This window comes from Podarcis tiliguerta, assembly GCF_965153285.1.
Source record: "Podarcis tiliguerta genome assembly, chromosome: 5".
Taxonomy (NCBI): domain Eukaryota; kingdom Metazoa; phylum Chordata; class Lepidosauria; order Squamata; family Lacertidae; genus Podarcis; species Podarcis tiliguerta.
The window spans coordinates 50,132,908-50,155,822 of NC_139538.1; the positions used below are offsets into that span (position 1 = coordinate 50,132,908).

The 22,915-nt window shown below is 40.2% G+C and overlaps 1 protein-coding gene across 2 annotated transcripts in view; it reads right to left on the reverse strand.

Moving 5' to 3' along the window:
* GFRA1 (GDNF family receptor alpha 1) overlaps positions 1 to 22,915 on the reverse strand; it is a 179,231-nt gene that overhangs the window by 29,898 nt on the left and 126,418 nt on the right. For both annotated transcript variants that reach the window (XM_083441125.1, XM_083441126.1), the window contains 3 exons: positions 11,324 to 11,433; positions 4,041 to 4,175; positions 642 to 820 (listed from right to left, as the gene is read on the reverse strand). In XM_083441125.1, the coding sequence (XP_083297251.1) occupies positions 642 to 820; positions 4,041 to 4,175; positions 11,324 to 11,433 (424 nt within the window). The remainder of the gene's footprint in view (positions 1 to 641; positions 821 to 4,040; positions 4,176 to 11,323; positions 11,434 to 22,915) is intronic.

Here is a 22,915-nt window from a genome sequence, read left to right on the forward strand (position 1 = left end):
CTATATACCATCTGCACCATAATGTACAAATATATACCTTATTTTTCCCAGCTCTACCTGGTGATTGAACTACGGACCTTCTGTATGTCAAGCAGATGCCCATCCACTGAACTGTGGCACTTCCACTTGAGCTATGGCCCTCCCCAATAATTAATTTGTTTCAAGTAATCTTGAGCATGCACACTTGCTTAAAAACACAAAACGTCTAGTTGGACCGAGTCAAGGCCCACCTCTCTTAGCAAGAATCTGGTCAACCAGAAGTCACCAGCCATTTACCAATGACCCATTAAGACAACCTACTTTCTTCCCATACCTGGTTTTTATACAGGCAGGGTGCACTGATAAAAAAAAAAAAAACCCATCCAAACCTGTTGCAGTTCAAGGAAGAGTACCACATTCTGATCCTCCGTTTTTATATCAGTTCAGCCTATGATTGATTCAAGGGTTTTTGAAATTATGAGTGACTGGTTTAATACAATATGTGCCGATATCACACCAACAGTATTTTGGAGGTAGCAGGGGACGGATAAGACTGTCTGATTACTCTGCATGTGCATCAAAGCATCCTTCCTTTGACACACAATTCGTTCTTCCTTCTTTGCACTTCACCCAAATACTTCTTTGCCTGAGGAGTTCCTTACCTTAAGATTGGCACATGCTGGTAAGTCATTGTTGGTGGGTATTTCATTGTTGGTGTTCTCGGGTCCCATTATCTTAGATCTGTAAGATGTTGTAGTTAAAGCTGTGGTTGTCTGGACAGGTAGTAAGGGCTGCCACACATTCACGTCTGTACCATTGCCAAAGGCCTGAATTGCATTTTCTGCAGAAAAAAATTGCAGAGCCAATTCTGTTTATGAACAAATAGTTTAAAATGGACAAAACTACCTCAACAACTTCCTGAAGGGAAACACTCCTACAATGTTAAGTTTGTGGGTAACAGATTTATTTTCATCTGACAAAGGAATGCAATGCTTTTACTAATAATAGAATGGTTTAAACTCAGACTCAGGCTGTCTTTTTAACATGCCAGCATAGAGCCACATCAGCAGTGGGATTGCTCAGGGCACAAAGGCACCGAGTGTGGAATTTACACAAAATATTTGTACATCTGTAGACAGTTGAAAACCCAATTTATGCTACAACCCTCAGAGTTCCCAGGAAACACTGGTTGTTAAACCACTATAGGAATTGTAGTTCTGTGAGGGAAATATAAGGCTCAGCACTCTTAACAAAATACAGCTCCCAGAATTCTGTGGTGGAAGCCATGACTGCTTAAAGTGGTAAGATGCTGCTTTAAATATACAGGGTAGATGAGGCCTAAGGAAAATCTAGAGAACCCACATTTAGGTAGTCTATAAATAATTGAGCTCACCATTCCAGGATATACTATCAATGTAATATGTTTGATAAGCCAAATGGTAATACTGTAGCAAGGAACTGACTGGTTTATTTATAATAATGGTTTTTTTATACAACAAAAAATACGAGGTATTTTAAAGATTTCTCTTTTCTTTCCCCCTTTCTAGTCTTCAAACAAAATATACATAAATAGGTGGAAGAAGCACACTCACACTAGAAGTTGAAAATGGAAAAGCTGAAAGGCTTATTGTAGGTTTTCATGGGATTAAATACTCTGTTTATGGTAAGAGTAAATTGGCTGGGTTTTTTAAAAAACAAACAAACATACAAATGAATAGAAAAACAGCTTTTAATCAGGTCTTTGGGGACTCAGCATGGATTTAGGGATTTCTTATTTCAAACACATTGTATAAGAAATAAACCATTTCACTGGGGACGTGAGCAAGAAGTTATTAATACATTCCTTCAATAGCATCCACAACTTACTATAAATTATTTCACTTTTACTTCTTATCTTAGAAAGATGCATTTAATTCTAACTTTAAAAAAAAAACTTCCAATAAATGTGGGAAATGATTTATAGACTTCAGAAATGCGCAGGCTGATGTGACGAGAAGTGAGGAAAATCTGTATGGATTTTCATGCCTTGCAGCACATTATAGAAAACTAAAAAATGATCCCAGAGAACTGACAGATAGTTACCCTGAATGAAATAAACCGACATATCATTGTTAAAAACACCATCACCCACATTCATGGAGCTAAATACTATTATGTGCAAACCGTTTAGTGCACATTTAGAAGATCCAGTGGTACAGTCCTCTTGGGGCTGAAACTCTTCTGAATAAAGACAGGGGGAAATGCAGGTTTTAATGAACCCCTGAATAAAATGAGACTACCTACACACAGAAAAGTACCATGTATATGTGCACATAGAAAGCTAGCGTGCATGTCAATGAGAGCGTTAACCTACAATCATTCTTGGCAGTAGCTTTTGACAGGCAGGGTATTTTCTTCATTCAATCATGATGTCCCCTCAACTACATTTTGAAGTGCTATATTGATGGGAAGATTGTACCACATGATTTTCCTGCACCAGTAATTTGCATTTAAGCCGGCTGAGAAACTTTTAATGATTGTGATAAAACAATGACGCACAGCCCTATCCTTTGAGCCACTGTGGTAGCCAAGAAGGGTGAAAGATTAGAGGCAAGGGCTACTGCCCCAACAGAATGTGACAGTCTGTTGTACAGATATTTAAAACACATGCAGATTAACAGCCTGACACATAATAATACACTGTGCATCGTTAGTATTTTTTTATTTAAAATAAAGGTTTACAAAAGTCAGCCCATTAACAAAAAAAAAGGATAATGGAACATTTATCCCCCTTCTGTGAAATGCTATTAAAACAGGGACACCTTTAATTTCTTCATGAAGAAAAGGTCTCTCTGCCAGGGTGAGTATAATTTTTCCTCACAGTGTCCTCTAATGTCATTGCTTTATCTTCATTAACATTTTTATTCCGACAGCAAGAGAGAGGACAATGGAACTGGGGTGTTTCTTTTAAAACAGAGCATGTATTGGTGAGCAATGCTTCCATTTCCAAATTGGCAAATTATTCAAACAATTAAGTATGTTTATACATAAGTGCTGAGTGTGACCTGTTGATGCTTAACTAGCTAGGCATCCAGACGTCTACATTGTTACTTCTTTTTAAGAAACTTGAGTTTAAACTCAATTTATGTGGACTGTTCCTGAAGCACGTTTCTAATTTGGAAAACAGGTCTGACAGCCTAGTTAAGCACTTCACATTTAACCAAGATCTAAAGCTGCACAACACAAGGCCATTTCCCAGTTCCCATACGACATTTTTCCTATGTGGAGATAATGGCTAGATTCAGATGGAACACTAAATTATGGTTTAGCACTACAGGTACGAGCCTCAGGCTCAGCACTCTCCCCTCCCAATTCCTCCTCTAGCGTGACTGCAAGGAGATCAGACGCTTTCCCTTCTGTTTTCAGTTCTCTGTAGTTTGCCATTATGTGCAAACCTGGTACTGGGGTTAGTCTTAACTACGGTTTAGGGAAACAGCCAGGATCAAAACCATGGTTTTAAGTTACTTGTTCCCTAAACCCGAGATGGGTAAACTCAGGCACAGGCACCCTATATGGCCTCCCAGGCCTCTCTATCTGGCCTTTCACCAGACCATGCCTCCTCCCTAGGCCACACCCTTCACTACCCTGCTCTATGTTTTTCTCTGTTTGGAATGTGTCCTCAAGCTGTGATAATGCCTGTTGTTTGCCTGGATGGAGGATAGAGAAATGTACGTGTGAGTATGGCTGTAAAAGCCTCTGGATTTTGCATGGCCAGAATGCAACCTTCTGTACAGAGGTAGCATAAACAAAGATCTAAGCTGTACCAGGGTAGTTCATGCTGATGGGTAGAGTTGAGAGCATCCATTGAGAAATACAGCAACTGATGAATCACTCAGCATAGATAGTGAGGGCATGTTGTGGAAGAAACACTCCAGAATTTGTGCTCATTTATACAGGACTCCCCCCCCCCCCCGGTTAATTCTTGATAATGTAAACGAGCCCCTACATTGTAGGTTGCTGCATATATTATTCTATAAACACATCACTGAATATATTTTATAGAATATAAATATGGTACTCACTAAGACAAGTGTTGTCCTGGAAGAAATTCAGAAATTTCAGACATTCTTCTAGGTCATTCCCGCTATTGCTGCAATCACACCACGGAGCGACACTGAGACTGTTGTAATTTAAATAATTTGGAGTCATAACTGTGCCTATTAACAAAAAGAAACAACAAAACAAAACATGTGATTATTTATTTTTCAATAACCCACCATCCTCCCAGAAACCCAATCAAGAAATGAATATCATCTTGTAGATGAAGGAAGGAGAACAGGATTGAAATGCTAAAATACACAAGTAAGCTTGGAGTAGATATGAGAAGATTTTTTGGGGGGTGGGAGGGGTAAACATGGCCTGATGAATTCTGAGGAAGAGTATGAAGGCAGAACACATAAACTGTCACTGATGTTGTCCTGAGCCTGCAAACAGGTGGTTCCTCAAATATTAACCAAAGGTCAGATTAACATTTTAAGGACAACAATTTAAATTAAATGATCATCCCTTATTTTGAATAACATTGCAACTACACTTATTTTGTGATACCAAGGAACAACCATTATGTTTGGATAATCTGAAGTAGGAATGACAATGCTATAGAAAGCACCAAATGAATTTGGAGGATTATGACTATTTTTACATGCCTGAAATCCTTAAATATGCCGACAGCTGATCCAATACAAGAAATCTATTTATTGATTTAGAACTGGGGGTATTTTGTACAAGGTAATATACAGAGAAGGTATTAACATTTTCAGAAAATAATCATCAGCCAGCTCTGACTTGTATCTGTCAGGTGTGGGGCTGGTGGGTGTGACTTGGGGGAAACGGCCTTGAGGGCAAAACTGTGACCCGTGCTGGGTCTAATAAGACCAGCAGGCCAGAGGTTCCTCACACCTGTTTTATTAGAACACAACAGGAATGAAACATGGTAGATCTCCAGCACTATTCAAAGTTAAAATTTGTTTTTCATTATTTGCTTCTCATTAAATATTAGGGTCTGATTTTGCTGTTGCAGGGATCCTTGTGGGGTTTTTTTAAATGGGTTTCTGTGGTTGCTTACAAATGGATTGTATTTGTATTCTGGTCTCCTTTATAGTATTTGTCTCTGAATTTATGTCTGCAATAATAAATCCATCAATATCAGACACAATTCAAATTAAAGTTGTTTGCACGTAATAGGGTTAAACATTGTTGGTGTAATTTTGTCTCATTAAAATCTATGGTAGTGTTGCCACAGATACTCCACCATACGTGTTTAATAACTGTAATGTTGAGTATTTAAAGTGGAGTGGTAGAGTGTATATGATGATAATGATGATGATGATGATATGCTTTGGGGGGTGCTGAGTGCAGGGGGCAAACGAGAAAGATCCTCCTCAGTGTAGCAATGGGAAACTAACTACATGAAAACAGGTTAAGAGCCCTGGGTACTTTCTGAATGGCACCAAAGATGGCCAGAACAGAACAGGAAATAAATGCATCAAACCATTTAGGTTCTGAAATGATAAAATGCAATTATGGAAATGCTGCCAAGGCATGGCTAGTATCACCAAGGATGGGAAAGGCAAGTATATGTTTATTTAGTGCTCCCTATTAGAAAGACATTGGAAAAAATAACATAAATATGGAATATGAACCTGAGGACAGATGTAAAATTAAGCACATAGATTATTTCTCCTGCCTTTGACTTGTTCTTCTAGCCAACATCTTGGACTTGAGTCCCTGCCCCCTCCCCCATTGTCTTTCGGTCTCTCTTGCGTGGATAATTACATGATTTTCAGAAGTGGTAGACAACGTGAACCTATTTGAAGATGCTCTCTGGTCATGTGTACTAATGCTAATCTCAGATAACACAGTGATGATGGCTATATAGCCAAAATGGAACTACTGAGGAGCAACAGGGAGGAATTCGCATGCTTACAGAAACCCCAAGGTTCGTTCATATCTCTACCTACCTACCTACCTACCTACCTACCTACCTATTGATGAGGAGGAATGAAATGGTGTATCCTATAAGATGGCATGGTTGGCTGGCTCCCTGAACAGGAGCACTCCACGCAGCATTCTGTCCCTCTGGCGTTTTCAATCACATACCACTAAGTGTTTACAATTTGTATTAATGCAAATTAGAGTGTTCCCAAAAGTATAATACAAAACCAAACCACTATTTTTCTTCAACAGAAAAAAGTAATATATTATGACTGATCTATCTGGTCACCATTAACACATCCAATTAGGACATAGCATTTGTTCCCTGTGCATCAGAGAGTATCATATTAATTTCCATGACCACTTTAATGTGGCAAATGTGTGCTGGAATGATTGCTATCCATCATTTCCATGTCATAAGGCATTTTTGCAGTGGACTCCTATTTGATAGATACCTCAAGTCACCATTCTGTGGCAATCACCTTATCATCTAAAAAGTGAGAGGTAAATGTTTTCTATCACTTAAAAACCACTTCTCAGGCTCTCTATACATTTGCAGTCTATATTCTCAAACTTGACTTTAATATTATGGCTCCCACATGGAGATAACTGGCAGGACCCCACATACTGTATCTTGACCAGAACATGTGAAAGCCACTTGCTATGCACACTAGCACATTTACATGGAGAGTATCCATATAAGCAGTGCTAATTTGTGGAGGTAGATGCTGCCAGCATGCAGAATCTCAATGCAGCTGGGCTAGGGAACATAGCACGTAGTGTGGACGGCCAACACATAATGGATATAATTAGCTCTCAATATGGGTAGGAAAAAACATGGTAAGAGAGTTGAGAAAGGAATCGTGGACAGGTAGCCATACAACCACAGAATGCACATATATGCCCTTGGAGTCTAGATTAATACTAGGCTGACAAGAGCTCTTGGTATCCCAAAGAAAATGAAAGGCTGGTTTTGGAAGCCTGTGAGTTTTTCAGAGTAACAGCAGTAAGCAAGGCATGAACTCTTGTTACACTAGTCAGTTTCCATCCTCTTGACTGTGTCTTGGGGCTGCTAGCAAGGAAGAAGAATGTGCATTTCCCCTCCAAAGTCAGATCTCCACTTGATTTCGCTTCCTTAGAGACCCATTCCCTTGATCTTGATGCCAGAGAGTGTTTTTGCAGTCTTTCTTCAAGCATTTGTGCAGTATCTTTGCCCATGGAAACAGAAAAGTACCTCTCTGCTGGAACTGGGTTATCCTTAAGGTTAAATTGCATAATGGCTCCAATAAAATCCTCAGCAAAAGTCCCTGTGTCTGGGAACTACTTGCCAGCAGCTGTTATTCTGAGTTATCCATTAGTACCAAAGTTATTTCTTGCCAGCAGCTAGCATCCATACATCACTTGATTGGATCTGATGTCTAAGATACATGAGTTCTTTGTCCAGGAGTCAGCTTCTTTTGTCTGCAGCTAGTTAAGTCATCCTTTTGCCTTTGCTTCAATAAAAAAGCAATTCCCAAGATTTTTGAAAGCTACCATACTTCCCCAGTCATCATACTTATTTATGATTAGCAAACTTGGCCAATAACTATCGAGAAGTGTTGCCATTTTGGCCCAAGAAAATAAAACAGGGTAGTTGTATTTCCTTGATCACTATTTGTCAGTGAAAATGTATGCAGTTATTTGAATAACATAGAACTGTTTGTCAGAAAAACAGAAAGCTACTAATTAACTTGTACATATCTACATACAAAGAGAGAGATCCCTGAAATTTCATGGTGTACAGCTGTTTGGAGCACTGAGTATTTCACACACACACAGCTAACCTAGTAATATATCTTAACACATAGTCTTTCTGAGCGAGAGCATTCTGTTTTGCTCATGCTTCCCCCAGGTGGTATCTCATCAGAAAAGATGTTTTTAACAGCTATAGGAGTTGAGCTGTGGTTTTCACACCTACCATAAACAGCTAGAAAAGTTTCATGACAGCTGTAGACTCTGAGCTTGAAACAAATCTCATGCCATTTCCTTCTCATGTTTCACTCACACATAAATACTTAGGCTGTGTACATATTACCATTCACTCTAGCTCAATCATACTCCCATTGTTGTTGTTTCAGCTCTTATACACATGATGTTAGCCACAATCCATACCTATTCTGTAGTTTCTTGAGAAGTATTGCTGTTTGATGCCTTTCCCCTCCAACCAATTTCCATTTGATTTGAAAAGGTATGCCACATTCACTTTACAGATAAGCTGAGGTGTGTCTCAAAACACACACAGATGGCAGCTTCATGAAAAGGAGTTTACGGGGGAGGGGGGGTTGCACGTGCAGGGAAATCAAATATGTAATGCTCATCAGGTGTACATATCCACACCCCTCTGTGGTGTGTACAGCAACATGCAAATACAACTTGAAATGCAGTGGGGTGGGGAAATTCCCTCACTGCATTCTAAGCTGCTAAGGTGTACATAGCCTTATCTAGTCTGCCATCTGACTATTACATTCTGGACGTTCACTGCCTTAATATGAGCGCTTTCACTAAGAAACCAGCATAATACCAAAATGGAGTGTGCATCCACTGTCAGAGTCATTATGTTCGACAATCCCAGGTGCTGGAACGTGCAGGAGTGGGGCGTGTACACAGGTCCTGCTTGCGGGTTTCCCACAGGCATCGGATTAGCCACTGTATGAACCGACTGCTAAACTAGATGGGCCATTGGCCTAATACAGTAGGCTTTTCTTATGTTCCTAAAGAACAGTTTAACATGGTGAGTACAAATCACAGCAAGCCACGGGCCCAACAGTCCATCCAGGGTGTCCCTCTGGGGTGAGGTTGAGAATGGAACAATTGCTTCTCATTTCACTTAAGCATACTTAAGCATTATGTCCAAATCCTTCCCCACAGAGTTAATTTAGCATGAGCATACGGGTCAAAATGTAATTGATGATACATTATATGCCACACCACTCTAGCTGCTGAAATTGCAGGTGGAAATAGTCCTTTCCTTTTTATACACATAGACCCTATTTCCATCCATCCATAAAGGGGTGCCAAGTATATCATATTTATGATTACCTGTCCAGGGCTGTTTGCAGGGGGGCGGGGGAAGCTTGCCAATCATTTGTTTGAGCTAAAAGATATATATGCCTTATGGTACAGTCTAAGATCTGGAAAATTAAATCTTTCTTCCAGTATTGACAGCTGCAGTTTTTAAAGTAAAAAGGGAGGCAATGTCCCACAAAGAAACTTCCGAATTGCCATATTAGGTTTTTGAAAATGACTTCAGGAAAAACAAAGGAATACTACAAAGCATCAAAAATTATCCATGGCAAGATATTCATCTTATGTGTATTATTCCACCCCAAATACTACATCTGAGTAATACCCATCTTTCCAAATCAAGAGATATCTCTGTCATCAGTCTGTTAAGCTAGCTTTCTGATCCATCATTTAATGCTTACTTACTGTCTTTCAAACAGTCAACACTTCGTTGGGTTCAGCTGACACCACTAGCTCTTGTTAATCTAAACCAGAAGTGAAAACTTCCAAACTCCTCCTTGAGGCTGCTGTGGGATAATGTGAGCCAAAAGCTCATTGCGGTTCATTCTTATAATGCAGGGATGTCCACTGTGGGCAAATGTCTTGCTCTGAAGTGAAGCCAGTGGTACTTGACAGTCACTCAAGCAGAAGTAGCAATGATAAATCCAAATGTTAATTACGATAACGATCTGAAGGGATAGTTTTGCCTTCACTGGGAATGACAGGTACCTCAGAAACCATTTAATAAGGACACAGGGGGTCATTCACAAACAGACTTCTTGGAAACAAATTAGAAGATAATTGGTTTCATTCATCAAGGAAACTATCCTTTCCCTAGAAAGGAGAAGTCGTTTTCATAGCAAAGTAAATTTCACCCAAGTTACTTGTGGGATATTCAAAAGCTTGCTCTAAACAATAGTTCAGATAAACATAAAGACTAACTGTGCATGCAATGACCCCCCCCCCCCAATCTATATGGGGGAAAAGAAAGTGAACTGCCAACAGAAAGTCAGAACATGTTATAGCTTCCCTATGGTAAACAGTCTCTGTCTCAGTAGTAACACCTGCATGTCCACACCACGGTAATTATCTTATTACATTATTCCACACCCACGAGTAGATACCAGGAATGCAGAGTGGGGGCACAGAGACTGACAAATAATATAGTGATTAGCTGCATACTTGATTATTCTGGGGGTCCTAAATCTTACCAGTCAGGTGATCTAATACAGCAAAGAAGATCCATTTGTGGAAACAGTTTTCCATGCATATACCTGGTATGGCTGCATTGAGTGGCTGGATATGATGTTTGAGGGACATTCCCTAACAAAGCTACCAGTTACTAGTATGTGAGTAGTAGTCCCCAACTAGAGGTAATTCAGAATCTATTCTTTAAGAGTACTTCACATGTGGGCTCTTTCATTCAAAATATTCTTCCCTGGTACACAAACCTTTTGCCCATTTGCTTTCATTTCTATGAACTTTAGGCTTAGGCTTACTGCCTTGGAAATTTCATTAATTTTAACTCAAAGGTAAATAGAAAAGAACTTTAAGAGCTGAGCTATGCATGGATTGTGTCCTGGTATTGTTCTTATACATGGCTGATGGCATTTGGGCCATGAGCATTTCTTTTATCTCTGCTTTTCAACAAAATCTTCAAGATGCCTGAGATGTTGTTGGGGTTTGGCATGGCAGAGTTTCAAAGAAAGATGTGCTCTTCCAAGCCCACACTCCCAGAATGCTTGCACTCCTGTCTCAGCACCATCTACTCTGATTTGGTCATGTCCACAGAATGGAAGAGGGCAGGATCTCCAAGAACATGTTCTATGGGGAGCTGGCTTCAGGCACAAGGACTGTTGGCAGACCAACTCTGTGTTACAAAAGTGTCTGCAACCATGACATGAAGGCTGGCAACAGCAACCCTGCCATGTGGGAATCCCTTGCAGATGACCACAGTCTGGAAACAGACAGTCAGATTGTGTATTGATAGCAGTGACCAGAGCAGAAATGACGACTGGGAGGAACGCAGGGAAAAGAAATGCCATGGTGCATCTGCACCAGCGAAACCAGATGCGCTCATCTGCCCCAGTTGCAACAAAACATGTCTCTAGCGCTACAGCAGTTTCCAACAGTTTATCTTCACCCCCAAAGGCACACTCTTTCATGTTCTCCCAAGAGAGATGGATGCCGACAACAACAACTTCTTGGAGTTCCCCTTGCCTTTTGTTTCATTTTCATACCACACACCAAAAAAAAGCCCCACTTCTCACCCACCTATCCACCCCCACCCCCTAAAAAAGCAAACCCAAGGGAGGGGGGAAAGCCTTACCAATAAGCCCGGAGTAAGCAAGGAGGCAGTCAGCATAGTTTTCCTTCAGACAGCTACTAATAGATCGTGACTCAGGCTGGCAGTTTGTGAAAAAATCTGCAAGGCGAGATCTGCAATGTGGTAAGAAGAAGAAAAAATACATATCTTTAAAAACCAAACCTCCAGGCTGTCTTACCTTTTGCACTCTTCTCTCTTTTTGTCAATATTTAATTCTCCTTTACACACATACACTGTACACATTCAAACTGTTAAGAGTACCATCTTTAAACACAGCATTTATCTCAATGGTGCATAGCAAAGAAGTGTTAAGGTATAAACGGGCAAAAATAAGATAAAATCCTACAGCCAGTGCTCTGGAAAATGCACATTTTATACATGACAGAGCACTCAGAACACTCCTGCTAAGTAGAGACAACAGCTAAATCCATCAATGAAGTGTTCGCTTGGTGAGATTCTTTCATCAGCATTTGAAATATGTAAGGAGACCATGGCAGGGATTCACCTAACAAGCCCCGTCAGCAGAAGCCCTGTGCAAGGATTTCCGCTTGTGCAGTGGGGCTTTCCCCACTACTCTCCCTGCGTGCCCCCTGCAAGTGGCCGGGGGGGGGGGGTGTTGGAAAAATTCCAAAAGCACGTGTTTTTTGGGAGGCAGGAGGGAAGAATGTTATGCCTGGCAAGCTGAAATGCTTGGATTGATGGAATGACTGGAGGAATATTATGTTGAATTCTTCCACCTATAGATCTATCCAGGCAGGTGGGCTAATTGATCATGTAGCAAATGCCTGGGAGCCTCATCGTCAAGTGGTTTACACTGGAAAAATACCTACAGTGGCATCCTTCAAATTGCCACACATCACTTCTTTGCTTGTCATTTGAAACCCAAAGTACTTTCGCTTACAAAAAGAAGAAAGGTGCAGAATAGTTTTAAGGTGGGTGCTGGATGGCTTGCTCAATGCCACATAAAATGGCTGTTGCATTCCCAAGCCCCCCTTAGACCTCTCTCAGCTCATAATTTAAGTGCATGAGAAAAGCTTCAGCACTAACAACTACCATTGCCTGAGGCAGAGGAAGGGATCCTTAAAACTGTGCAATGTATAAACTGTGATGACGTGCTTGTTGTGTCCATGCACAGTGGGTTCTGAATTTAGGGTTCTAATCCAGCAATTGTGGGTGTAGTACATGAAAGTGACTATGGGACTGCTGAAAAATTGACATTCACATTATTGGATTGGTTAGTATCAGTTTATTTATTTTTAAAATGAATAGCCCACTCTGTCTTTCAAATGACCTCAGAGCAGCTAACAGCAAAAAAGTTAAAACAATAGACAAAAAGCAATTAACAAAAAGAACAACAATACCTGGTAACAGAAATAATCAGAGGCATAACCCCCAGCAAATTAACACAGTAGGATTAATCAATTTAAATGGAAAACAATCCCCAACACAGTAGCAGGAAAACAGGGACTAAGAAAACCAGCCAGTTCCAAAGGCCTTTCCTTTTTTTAAAGCCATTTTTTTAAACCAGGCATACAATGACACAATGCTGGAGCCAGGAGGGAATCCCTGCAGAAGGAGTTCAATGAAGTTGGTGCCATTAATGAAAAGGCCCTGCCCATTCACACACTCCAGCTGGTGGGGGACACACTGCAGGCAGAACTAGGCTGCAGGGATATGACATTTAATTTTAATTTATAAATATAGTTCCACCCTTTCTATGGTCACAAATATAAGTTTAAAGGTGTGTGAGTAGTACCTAGTGAAATATCAAGAGGTTTGCTGACTAAGGTCACGTCCGCACTATACATTTAAAGAACACTTGAAACAGTTGTTGCTTCCTTCCAAGAATCCTGTGAACTGTAGTTTATTAAGGGTGCTGGGAAGTATAGCTCTGTGACAAACTACAGTCCTTAGGATTCTTTGGACTAGGCCGCAACCATTAAAGTAGTACACGAGTGCTTTTAATGTATGGTGCGGATGTGACCTAAGAGTTCCAGTGATGGGTGGGCTAAGCTTCTGAACCTTTTATCACTCACTCCTTCCCTCCCTGTGGTTGGCGCAAACAGAATTAAAAGAAAGAAAATGGGGCAAAGATGCTTGATTGGCACAAAGCATGCAGATTAAAGAACAAAACTTTCTTGGCAGAGAATTCAGTTCCCCTCAGCACAGAATTTAGTTTTGTTGTTGGCAGAGCAAATACAGCTGTGCTTACCCGCAATCCTATGACATGCTGCGCTCACATGATTAGGCCCATTAATGAAATAAATGGCTGACAGTGTAATAAACTAAAGATGAATGCTGTGCTAGGCAGAACTGTAGAAGCTTAATGTTTTGCAGGAAAAGAGGAGCTTCCCCACCCGCAGTCCAGCTACAGGTACATCTCAGAGATAGCCTATCTATATGTAAAACTAAGAAACCAAAATCCTACAAGCAGCTCTCTCAGTGAAGGCACATGACTGTCATCACTGCTTAATGATTATAGTTGCACCTTATAAGAAACCCATTCCTGCTGAACTTTGCATAGTATTTTAAGATGAGTAAGTAAAACAAAAACCAAACAATTGCTGTGTGTGCTTAGAGGACTTAGCAAAGAATAATTTCAGAATCGTAGAATTGGAAGGGACCCAAGGGTCATCTAGTCCAACCCCCTGCAATGCAGGAATGTCAAGTAAAGCATCCATGACAGATGGCCATCCAGCCATCACCCAACACCATGAAGTGATAGCATAAACTCATTATTTTCTTACCTAGAACCAGTGCTTTTCTTTTCAAGGAGTACTCAAGGGTACGTAGTATTGACACCTCTTTTTGTTGTTGATAAAAAGTACGACACTTACTGTAACAACTTTATGGTTAGTACCGGCACCTATTTTTCTAGGAAAAAAGCACCGCCCAGAACCGATACAACCCCAAAGGGTTGTGGCCAGAGGAAGCATGAAAGGGATGGGGCCAGTGGATGTGATTCTGTTTTCTTATTACACAGTCTCTGAGCAAGAGATGCCTGAATACTCCCTTGACTGGCATCAGCTCTCCTGCGTCTCAGGCAGACACACAGAGAGAACTTTCTCAGTGGAGAAAGTATTTAACAGGAGATTATAGGGACTATAGACAGACATAGCATGTGTTCTACCAGTCAGCTATACTCCCCCACGCCCATTTGATCAATAACTCCACATCAGCCTCAAACACAGTATGATCTCTTTCATATTGACACTCTCTGAAGATGTAGGAAAATCATGAACTTGCTACTCTACTGTGAACCATTCTGTTTCCACCTTGGCCCTTTATTGTTATTATTACCTTAATTATTTAGATTTCCTACGCAAGGGCAAGCCTGTGGTTATTGCTACTTCTTGTCCACAAAAAATAAATTTTAAAAACCTGCACAAGTGATTGTAAAGAAGTAAAGGTTCCTGAGAACCTGAATATTTCAGTTGTCAGCTGTCACTTTATGCAGTTATCCTTTGTATACATTTTACCATTGGAAAGCAAAAAACCAACAACAAATCTGTAAATTCTTGCAACTTTTTAAAAGGAAAAGTCCCTGGAGACTAATTAATTTTGCTTCTTATTATCATTTGATCTATTCTTGTAAAGAGAGCTAATGTGCTTTATTGAGTGGATTGAAAGTAGAGATGGATGGGTAAGCTTGCAAAAGTTCAAAGACTTTTCTAATCTTAAATGCACATAGAGTTATACTACTATTCTAGGAGTAGGAACCTATTCAACCAGAAATCTCCAGTGTTCACAGTTCATATCAGGGCAGAGCAGGCCAACTAGACAGAACAATATATACTTGATTAATTTTTATAATTTAGTGTTGACCTTGGGACTGTAGGATGCAAAACATCAAGGAAGGAAGCAGGCTAGGATTAATTCAGAGATGAATAATAAAACTGTTTGGATAACTTTTGAACTTTATTCTGATGGCTTTTATGTGAATCACTGGAGTCAGGAAGGGATGCATACAATATTGTCCCCATGCAAATAACCCCCAGAAGTCAAATTCCCTGGCCTTGTTTGCAGATTATCACTGACTGTGAGGGTTCTATAACTCCTCTGCTTTGGATATTATTTAGGTGCAGTAAGCTGAAACTGCCACTCCCTTTTGTTCATATTCTTCCTCAACCATATCTGTAATGTGCACCAGTGCACAGTGCACAAACAAATCTTAATGTGATGGTGCCCGTGACTGCATCAATATTTCTGTTTTGTGCTGTGCTGAATAAATGTGCAGACGCATTTGTGCATATCAGTAACTTGAATGGAAAAAGAAAAGAAATATGCAGTTAAGTAGAAGAAATGGAAAACTGTGTCAAATTGCACATACACCTATCTGTAGGGGGCACCATGGTGGGACTGTGCTGCTCACAAGTCCTCCATCTGACTGAGTGGGATGGAGAGGGTGAGGTGGTGGCAAGGTTGGCCCAATGTAAATGCACCAGCAGGGCCACCAGATTGGTTCTGCTGGCGTGTTTGCCCTGTGACAACCTTGCCCCTTGTCTTCTCTGTCCCTGCATGCAGCAGTGACCCAGGCAGAGGGAGGTCAGGTGAGTCATAGAGCCCAACCACAGCATCCACTACTAACAATACCGGGATTAATTTTAGTACTTCTCCATGTTAGACTGGAAGGAATGCAAAGCAGTATGTGGAGCAGAATAACAACGGAAAGGCCGGGGGAAATCCACGAATTCACAAAAGAAAATTATACTTATTACATTTCCGTACACATTTCAGTATGTATTGAAATGTGATGACATTGTAATCAACATAGTTGAGACCCTTAAACCTTTCTTTATTCCAAATTATTGAAAAGCTCATTGATGTTTGGAAATTATCTGAAGCAATTATCACTTTGGCCTTTTATGGTTGCTCAACTGAACTGTGGCAAACCCTGTGTATGCTATTTGTAAAGTGTGTATTATCCATTTGAAAAGAACTGAGGCCTCTGTGTTCGGAAAACTGTGCCAAATTTCTACAAATGTATTTTCCTTTTGATACTTATTTATTGACCTAGACCTTGGCTGATCTACTGGTGATTAGTAACAGAAGTGATTTTGAACTCACTTGCAACACAGTTTGTGTAGTGAGGTAAAATTCACTTAACAACATCAAGAACCTCATTAACCAAAACTGCAGTCTGAGTGAGTGGATGGATCTGACTCTGTGTATGGCTTGCACATGGTACAATGAAGAAGAAGAAAAGGCTCTTGGAATCCAGTCAGAATCTGGTACTCTTTTGAAGAAGGCAGAAGACAGGATCTGCAGATCCTACCCACTAAGCCAGGATTGGATCCAAGGTTGATTTCAGAAAGACTGGTGACTATGGATCCTGTTTGTCTAGCACACAGTAGTGCCTGGTGCCTGTTGGGACTGAAAGGGCAGAAGACAAGGAGCCCAAACAGTAGATTGAGCTAGAACCAATGAAAAGTAGAGTTAGCTAATTCTAGTTTTGTCCCCATCCTCCTACCTGTTGAATTCTACAAGGACAACACATGGACTAAGAATGATGAAACTGACAGGCAGTGCTACCCCTGCACTGCTTAGAAGGCACGTAGGTTGGGGCTGCCTGAGAGAATACTGTGGTTGATGGGACAGTGTCCCATTCACCCTAATGGATTAACTTCCACATCTTCCAGTAGAAAAGGCAGATTGTGATAGCTAAGTAAGAAAAAGCAAAACAAAATATCTTAAAGCTTCCATTTTGGATTTATGAGATGCACTTGCTATTCTCTCCCATTCCCGAGGACAAAGGCATGGGGTGACTAATAATTAGCCAACTCTGCTCAAGTGTCTAGACACCATTTGGCAGGCATACCCCCTTTACGTAAGGGGAATGTTACATCAAAATTTACAATAAAGCACCGCTGAAGTTTTCAGGAAGGACAATTTCAGACAGGAGCATCCATAAAAGCCATTTAATCAGAAAAATCAATCTGAAAAGAAGCATGAAAATATGAGGAAGCACAGAACCATGGCACAGAAGCTTTCAAGAAAAGCCCTACTAGATCAGACCAAAGGACAAGAGGCACCCTTTAGTTAAACCGCCTTCTCCAACTTGCTGTCCCTCAGATGTTTTGGACTACAACTCCCATCAGCCATCCTGGCTGGGTCTCATGGGAACTGTGTTCCAAAACAATGAGACAAGACCAAGTTGGTGAAGGCCAATCTACTTTAAACTAACAGTACGAAGAGAGGGTTCCCCCTACCTTAATATGCTTACTAGAAACAACCATATCAACCACATGGTTGTATGCTCAAAGGAAAAAGAGGTGCTCAAATGACAAGTGAGCATAAATTGTATAAAGGGCCACCTTTCAGCTGAAGGAAGCAATGTGTTCCAATCTAATGTGGCATATATATATATACTCCAGAGCTTGCGTGCAACTCAGATGCAATATATAGTTGATTGTGTTTTATCTTGTTTATCTTGTTATGTAATCCACTGTGAATTGAAAGGCATGATAGAAATGCTAAGTAAATAACTGTACCCTCCCATTTCTCTGCTGCTCTGTTGATGCTGCCCTCGGATAGAAAGTGTTGTGTAGAAGTTAAAACAGCCAAAGAATATTTTCTCTTCACCACTTTCTGCATATAACATGGTTATTTGTCTGACATATTTAGACAAAAGAATCTGCCAAAGATGTAATCCAATGACGGTTGAGCATTAAAATCCTTAGTACTACAAGATCGAGTCTGCAATGAGATCTGCAATGAGATCAAAGGGGAAATTGTCGGCCTCGGAAGTAAGTCCAAATGAAAATTATTTATAGTCAACAGAAAAATATTCTTATAACATTGGCCTTAATGTGAAACAAACAATTTGAAAAATATGGTGCAAATCATGAACCCAGGGTAATTTAATAAAGTGCGAGAATGACAATTTTCTGACACTGTGACAAAAAACAGGACTTTATTTATTGCCTTTAAAAAAAATGACCTCAGACTATATTTTCTAGAAGGTGGTGTGAGAAAACATCTGGAAGGCATTCCACAGGAAATAATCATATATTAAACATGTTTCGTGAGGTTTTGCTTCCTTTCATTGACTTTAAACATTTATAATATGATTCTGCCTTCCCAGATGAAAACAATGGGCTAAGAAGCCTCTGTTCTTATTGGTGTCTTATTTTTAATCTTGTAATGTGCTCTACTCTGAAAGCACAGCTATAGAGTAGCCAGATATTTAACAAAATCTCTCTCTCTTTCTCAGCTTTCTATGTTATTATTTATTATTAAATTATCCCACCCTTTCTCCTAAAGGAGCCATGGACAGCAAACAACAGGTGATAAAACATCCTAAAAACAATTCCAATACAGATGCAGACTGGAAAAGATGTTAATTTAAAAGACTTGTTGAAAAATGGAAGTAGGAGAGAGAGAGAGAGACAGAGAGACGCATAGCCAAAATACCCTAATTTGAGAGAAAGCTCCTACTAATATTCAACTGAAGGAAATAGGTGACATCACTGAAGTTGTGATTCCTACATTGTATTGAAAGGAACAGACCTCCTGATAGTATCTGCAGGAGGCCCTCACCTGCAGAGTGTAGTGATTGATTGGGTATTTAAGAGATGAGATGATTTTTGGGGTATCTATCGGAATAAAAATACACTGCTAGAGTTGTGAATATTTACTCAACTTGTGCCAGGCTAGCTTTCTAGAGGGAACTCTCTAGGGTCTCCAGCTGAGGTCTTTCCCATCACCTGCTACCTGAGCCATTTAAATCAAGAGGCCAGGGATTGAACATGGAGCCTTGTAAGTTCCAAACATGCATTTAACCTCTGAGACATAGTTCCTGGGTGGGATTCAACTAAGTTGTTACATGTGCAGAACAATGTCCATTCATTAAACAGGACTTTCCACCCCTCTCCCCTCCCCACATGCCCCCTAAATCTGCTCTGGAGGGTTGGGGGAACTTCCTGAAATAGATTTGGGTGCGTGTTGAAGAAAAATATGGTGGGGGAGTGAGTCCTATTGTTCCCTGTGTGCACACTCCATTTAGTGCCACACTGATCCCCCCCCCCCCTGCTTGGAACACTTATTTAAAATCAAAAGGAGCCAGAGTTAAGGATGCCTAGAAGTCATGGTCTCTGTGTCATAATCCCACACCTTAAACTGAAGGTTTTTTTATGTCATGCTTGTTGGTCAGAATCAAAAGGACACTTTATTATTATTTTGCATATGGTCCTCAGGTTGAGCTTTGGTTTATAAAAATGAGTTAACATAAGAATATTCCTTGTAAAAGCCCTGCTGAATCAAACAAAGGTCCCATCTGGCCCAGCATCTTGTTCTCACAGTGGTCAACCAAATGACTATGGGAAATCCAAATGAAGGACAAGGACACCAAACACTCTTCACACTTGTGTTTCCACATGGTGTTGAGAGGCATGCCACTTGATACTGAAGGTATCATGCCACTGTGAGGAGTAGCCATCAGCCACCTCACCCTCCATGCATTTGTCTAAACCCAAGTTAATCTCCATCACTATATCCTGTGGCAGTGAATTCCACAGTTCATGTGCTGTCTCAATAAGTACTTCCTTTTGTCTGTCCTGAATCACCCAATGCTCAGTTTCACTGGACAAGCCAGGGTTCTGTTAGAGGGAGAAAAACTTCCCTCCTTCCCCTTTCTCCAAACAATGCATAATTTTAAATGCCTCTATCATGTCCCCGCCCCCAATCTCCCCCTTTTTTCCAAACAAAAAAAACCCTCTAGGCTATTCTCTGGAGATCTCTGCTCAAACTAAGCTTTGGTTTTACCTGGCCTCATTAAGTTCTCCTACATTCTAATTCCATGTAATGGTTGTGGCTTTAACATTCCTAGCCTATCTCCACAATAATAACAGCACTACAATAGTGTGCTTAGGGGACCAACCACAGAATATCTTAGGATTCTTATTTTTGGGTCCATCCCCTTCCTGTTCAGCCAGTGGCGTCAGACATCGCAGCATCCACTGCCATTTGTATCTTAAGCTTCCTTTGAAAATAAGTGTGCTCCTGCTGCTCCTGTCCCAAGGTGAACTTGAATGTGAAAGCTTGAAAAGCTTTCCTGTGCAAATTCCTGTTTGCACTTTATAGCAGCAGTGCATCAATGAGAAGAGTTGGGGTACCTGCGTATCCAAGCTGGATGCAGGTGCTTTGATATCTGAAACTTGATGTTAGCCTTTTGCCATACTGTGTACAGGGTTTCCAGAACACACAGTCAGAACCCTATGAATCTATTCATGAATCTCAGCTCATTCACTGGTAAATCCAGCCTTAGCTTTAGTCTGTGTATGAAATCCTAGCTCCATTAAAATAAATGAAAAAATTCTATTTTACTTTAGTCATCAGGATAAGATTTCAGTTTAGAGCTTGAAGGCGGCTTTTACTGCATTAATGCATAACATCATCAGTGTCACCAGACCCTTGAAATATTTTAGGAAGACTTTTAAGGGGGAGTGTTGATGTATAGCTATGGAAGGCTTGACAAATTCTCATAATATGGAAGACCATCTGTTTTCTAGTCTATTATAAATATATATACTTTTGAGTTGTCTACATTTTCAAATGACCAACTCTGAAAAAAATCTGTGCCAGTTTCGGACTTTTTAGGGCAACTTGGCAATACAGTGAATGGGCCTGGCAACCACAGAACTGTAGCTGTCATAGCCATAGTGTTTCTAGTCATCTGTACTTTGAAATGGAGACTGACATTTCATTATGAGTGATTAAAAATGGTAGGATGATGAATGGGATAGGTTGAATCCTAGACAGCTCTTGAACATGAAGAAACATTGAATAATGTCTGGCTGATATCACTGAGTAGAGATGCAATTCTTGTGATTTATAAGAATGTGTGAATCTGAAGGGTTTACAGTCTGCACTTGAATAAATGTGGCCTACACAGATATATTTGAACATAAGATCATCTCTTAATGGTCAGAGCCAGCCAATTTAGGAAATCTAGACTAAATATGCACCATGAAACTTTTTTATGTCACTCACTTCCAAGTCTTGGGAACTCAAAGCTTAGCTTTGCAATGCATATTACTGACCTTCTGTTTCAAATCTGGGAGAGTGAACTTGCCTTTTTTAGTTGGCACAGAAATATGGTAGCATTTAAAACTGAATGCAAAATGAATATTAGGATATTTAACATTCCTGTTTATGCAAGCACATAAACTGCTGAGAAGCATAACATCATACTCTATTTTTAGTTTCACTTAGATTTTCACTGAGCTGTTATGATATATAAACTGCCAAAAGAAATATTCTCATTCTATGTTCTAATGCACACTGATATACATAACCTTTAGAAAATCCAGCACAGTGTAATGGTGGAATCAGCTGACATTTTTTTCCTTAACACTGCCTGCAGATGGGCAATACAATACACAAGAAGCCAAATCTATCCTGATGTCAATTTATGGAAGTTCGCAGGGTGAGCTGCACCAGAGGCTCATTTGATAGCACACTTGTATCCCCGTTAACTTACAGAAATGGGGAACAAGGTCTTCCTAGAGTTGTATAAACCTTCTGCAGTTAACTCCTTGAAAATTTTAGCCCTACTGTACAGTGGCATTGAACGTTTGGAACACTTTAGTCAACCAAATGGGTATGCAATTCTTCATAAGGGGAGAAATTTCCTAATGGCTAGTTCACATGTTATTTTGGATCCTGTTTCAGCAATGGGGCACTCTCCAGATGTTGTTGCACTTCAACTCACATGAGTCCCAACCTTTATGGCCAGCAGTCAAGAATGAATGAAGTTCAATAACATCTGGAGGCCCAGAGGTTCCTTATCTGTTAGTTTATGCTCAGTAGCTGACTTGCTCCTGATCTCCTTACATGGTGCCGGATTATTTGCTCATCACCATGCCCCATTCAAATAATTTACCAGCTTACTCTTTCACAGCCACCCATACTTGAAGCAGCAAGCAGCAGTAGCAATAGTACTATCAGTTGTAGCAGTAGATGTTCTATTAAAATGAATGTTAGGCCAGGCAAAACAGAGTGATCAACACATGACTTACTCAACATTTAAGGAAGCATCCAATATTTATTATTTTAGTTGAGGAGCTGCCAATTAAAAATACCAAGGAATCAAAGCCAATGAATCTTAATTTCCATCTTAAAAAAACAACAACAGTAGCCCACCATGCACTTGGGCACACAGAAAAACTTGCAGAAGCAAAGTCTGAATAGCTAAGAAATTAAAGCTAAACTGTCTTGGGATGCATTATAGGTTTACATCTTAGTGCTCCAACCTTTATTTCATACTTTAGGGGAGCAATTTCAAGGTTTTGTCCTTCTGAGTTTAACAATCAGAAGAACTATTGAGTTACCTTATCTAATGACAAGGAGGAACTGCTGAGATTGGGCCTGATGTGCTTTGCAATATTAATTAACCGTTTTGTAAATGTTGAAAAGCAACACACATCAAAGAGTTAAAGATCCACAGATCTTGTGTGCAACATGTCTACCAGACAGAGTTTTGTATCTAATTTCATGCAAATTGCTCGCAGATTATGCATAGAAAGGGCATGGAAATGAGCACCAGCCTTCCAAGTCAATAACTATTTTCCAGGTCACCTCCTGTGGTAAACAACA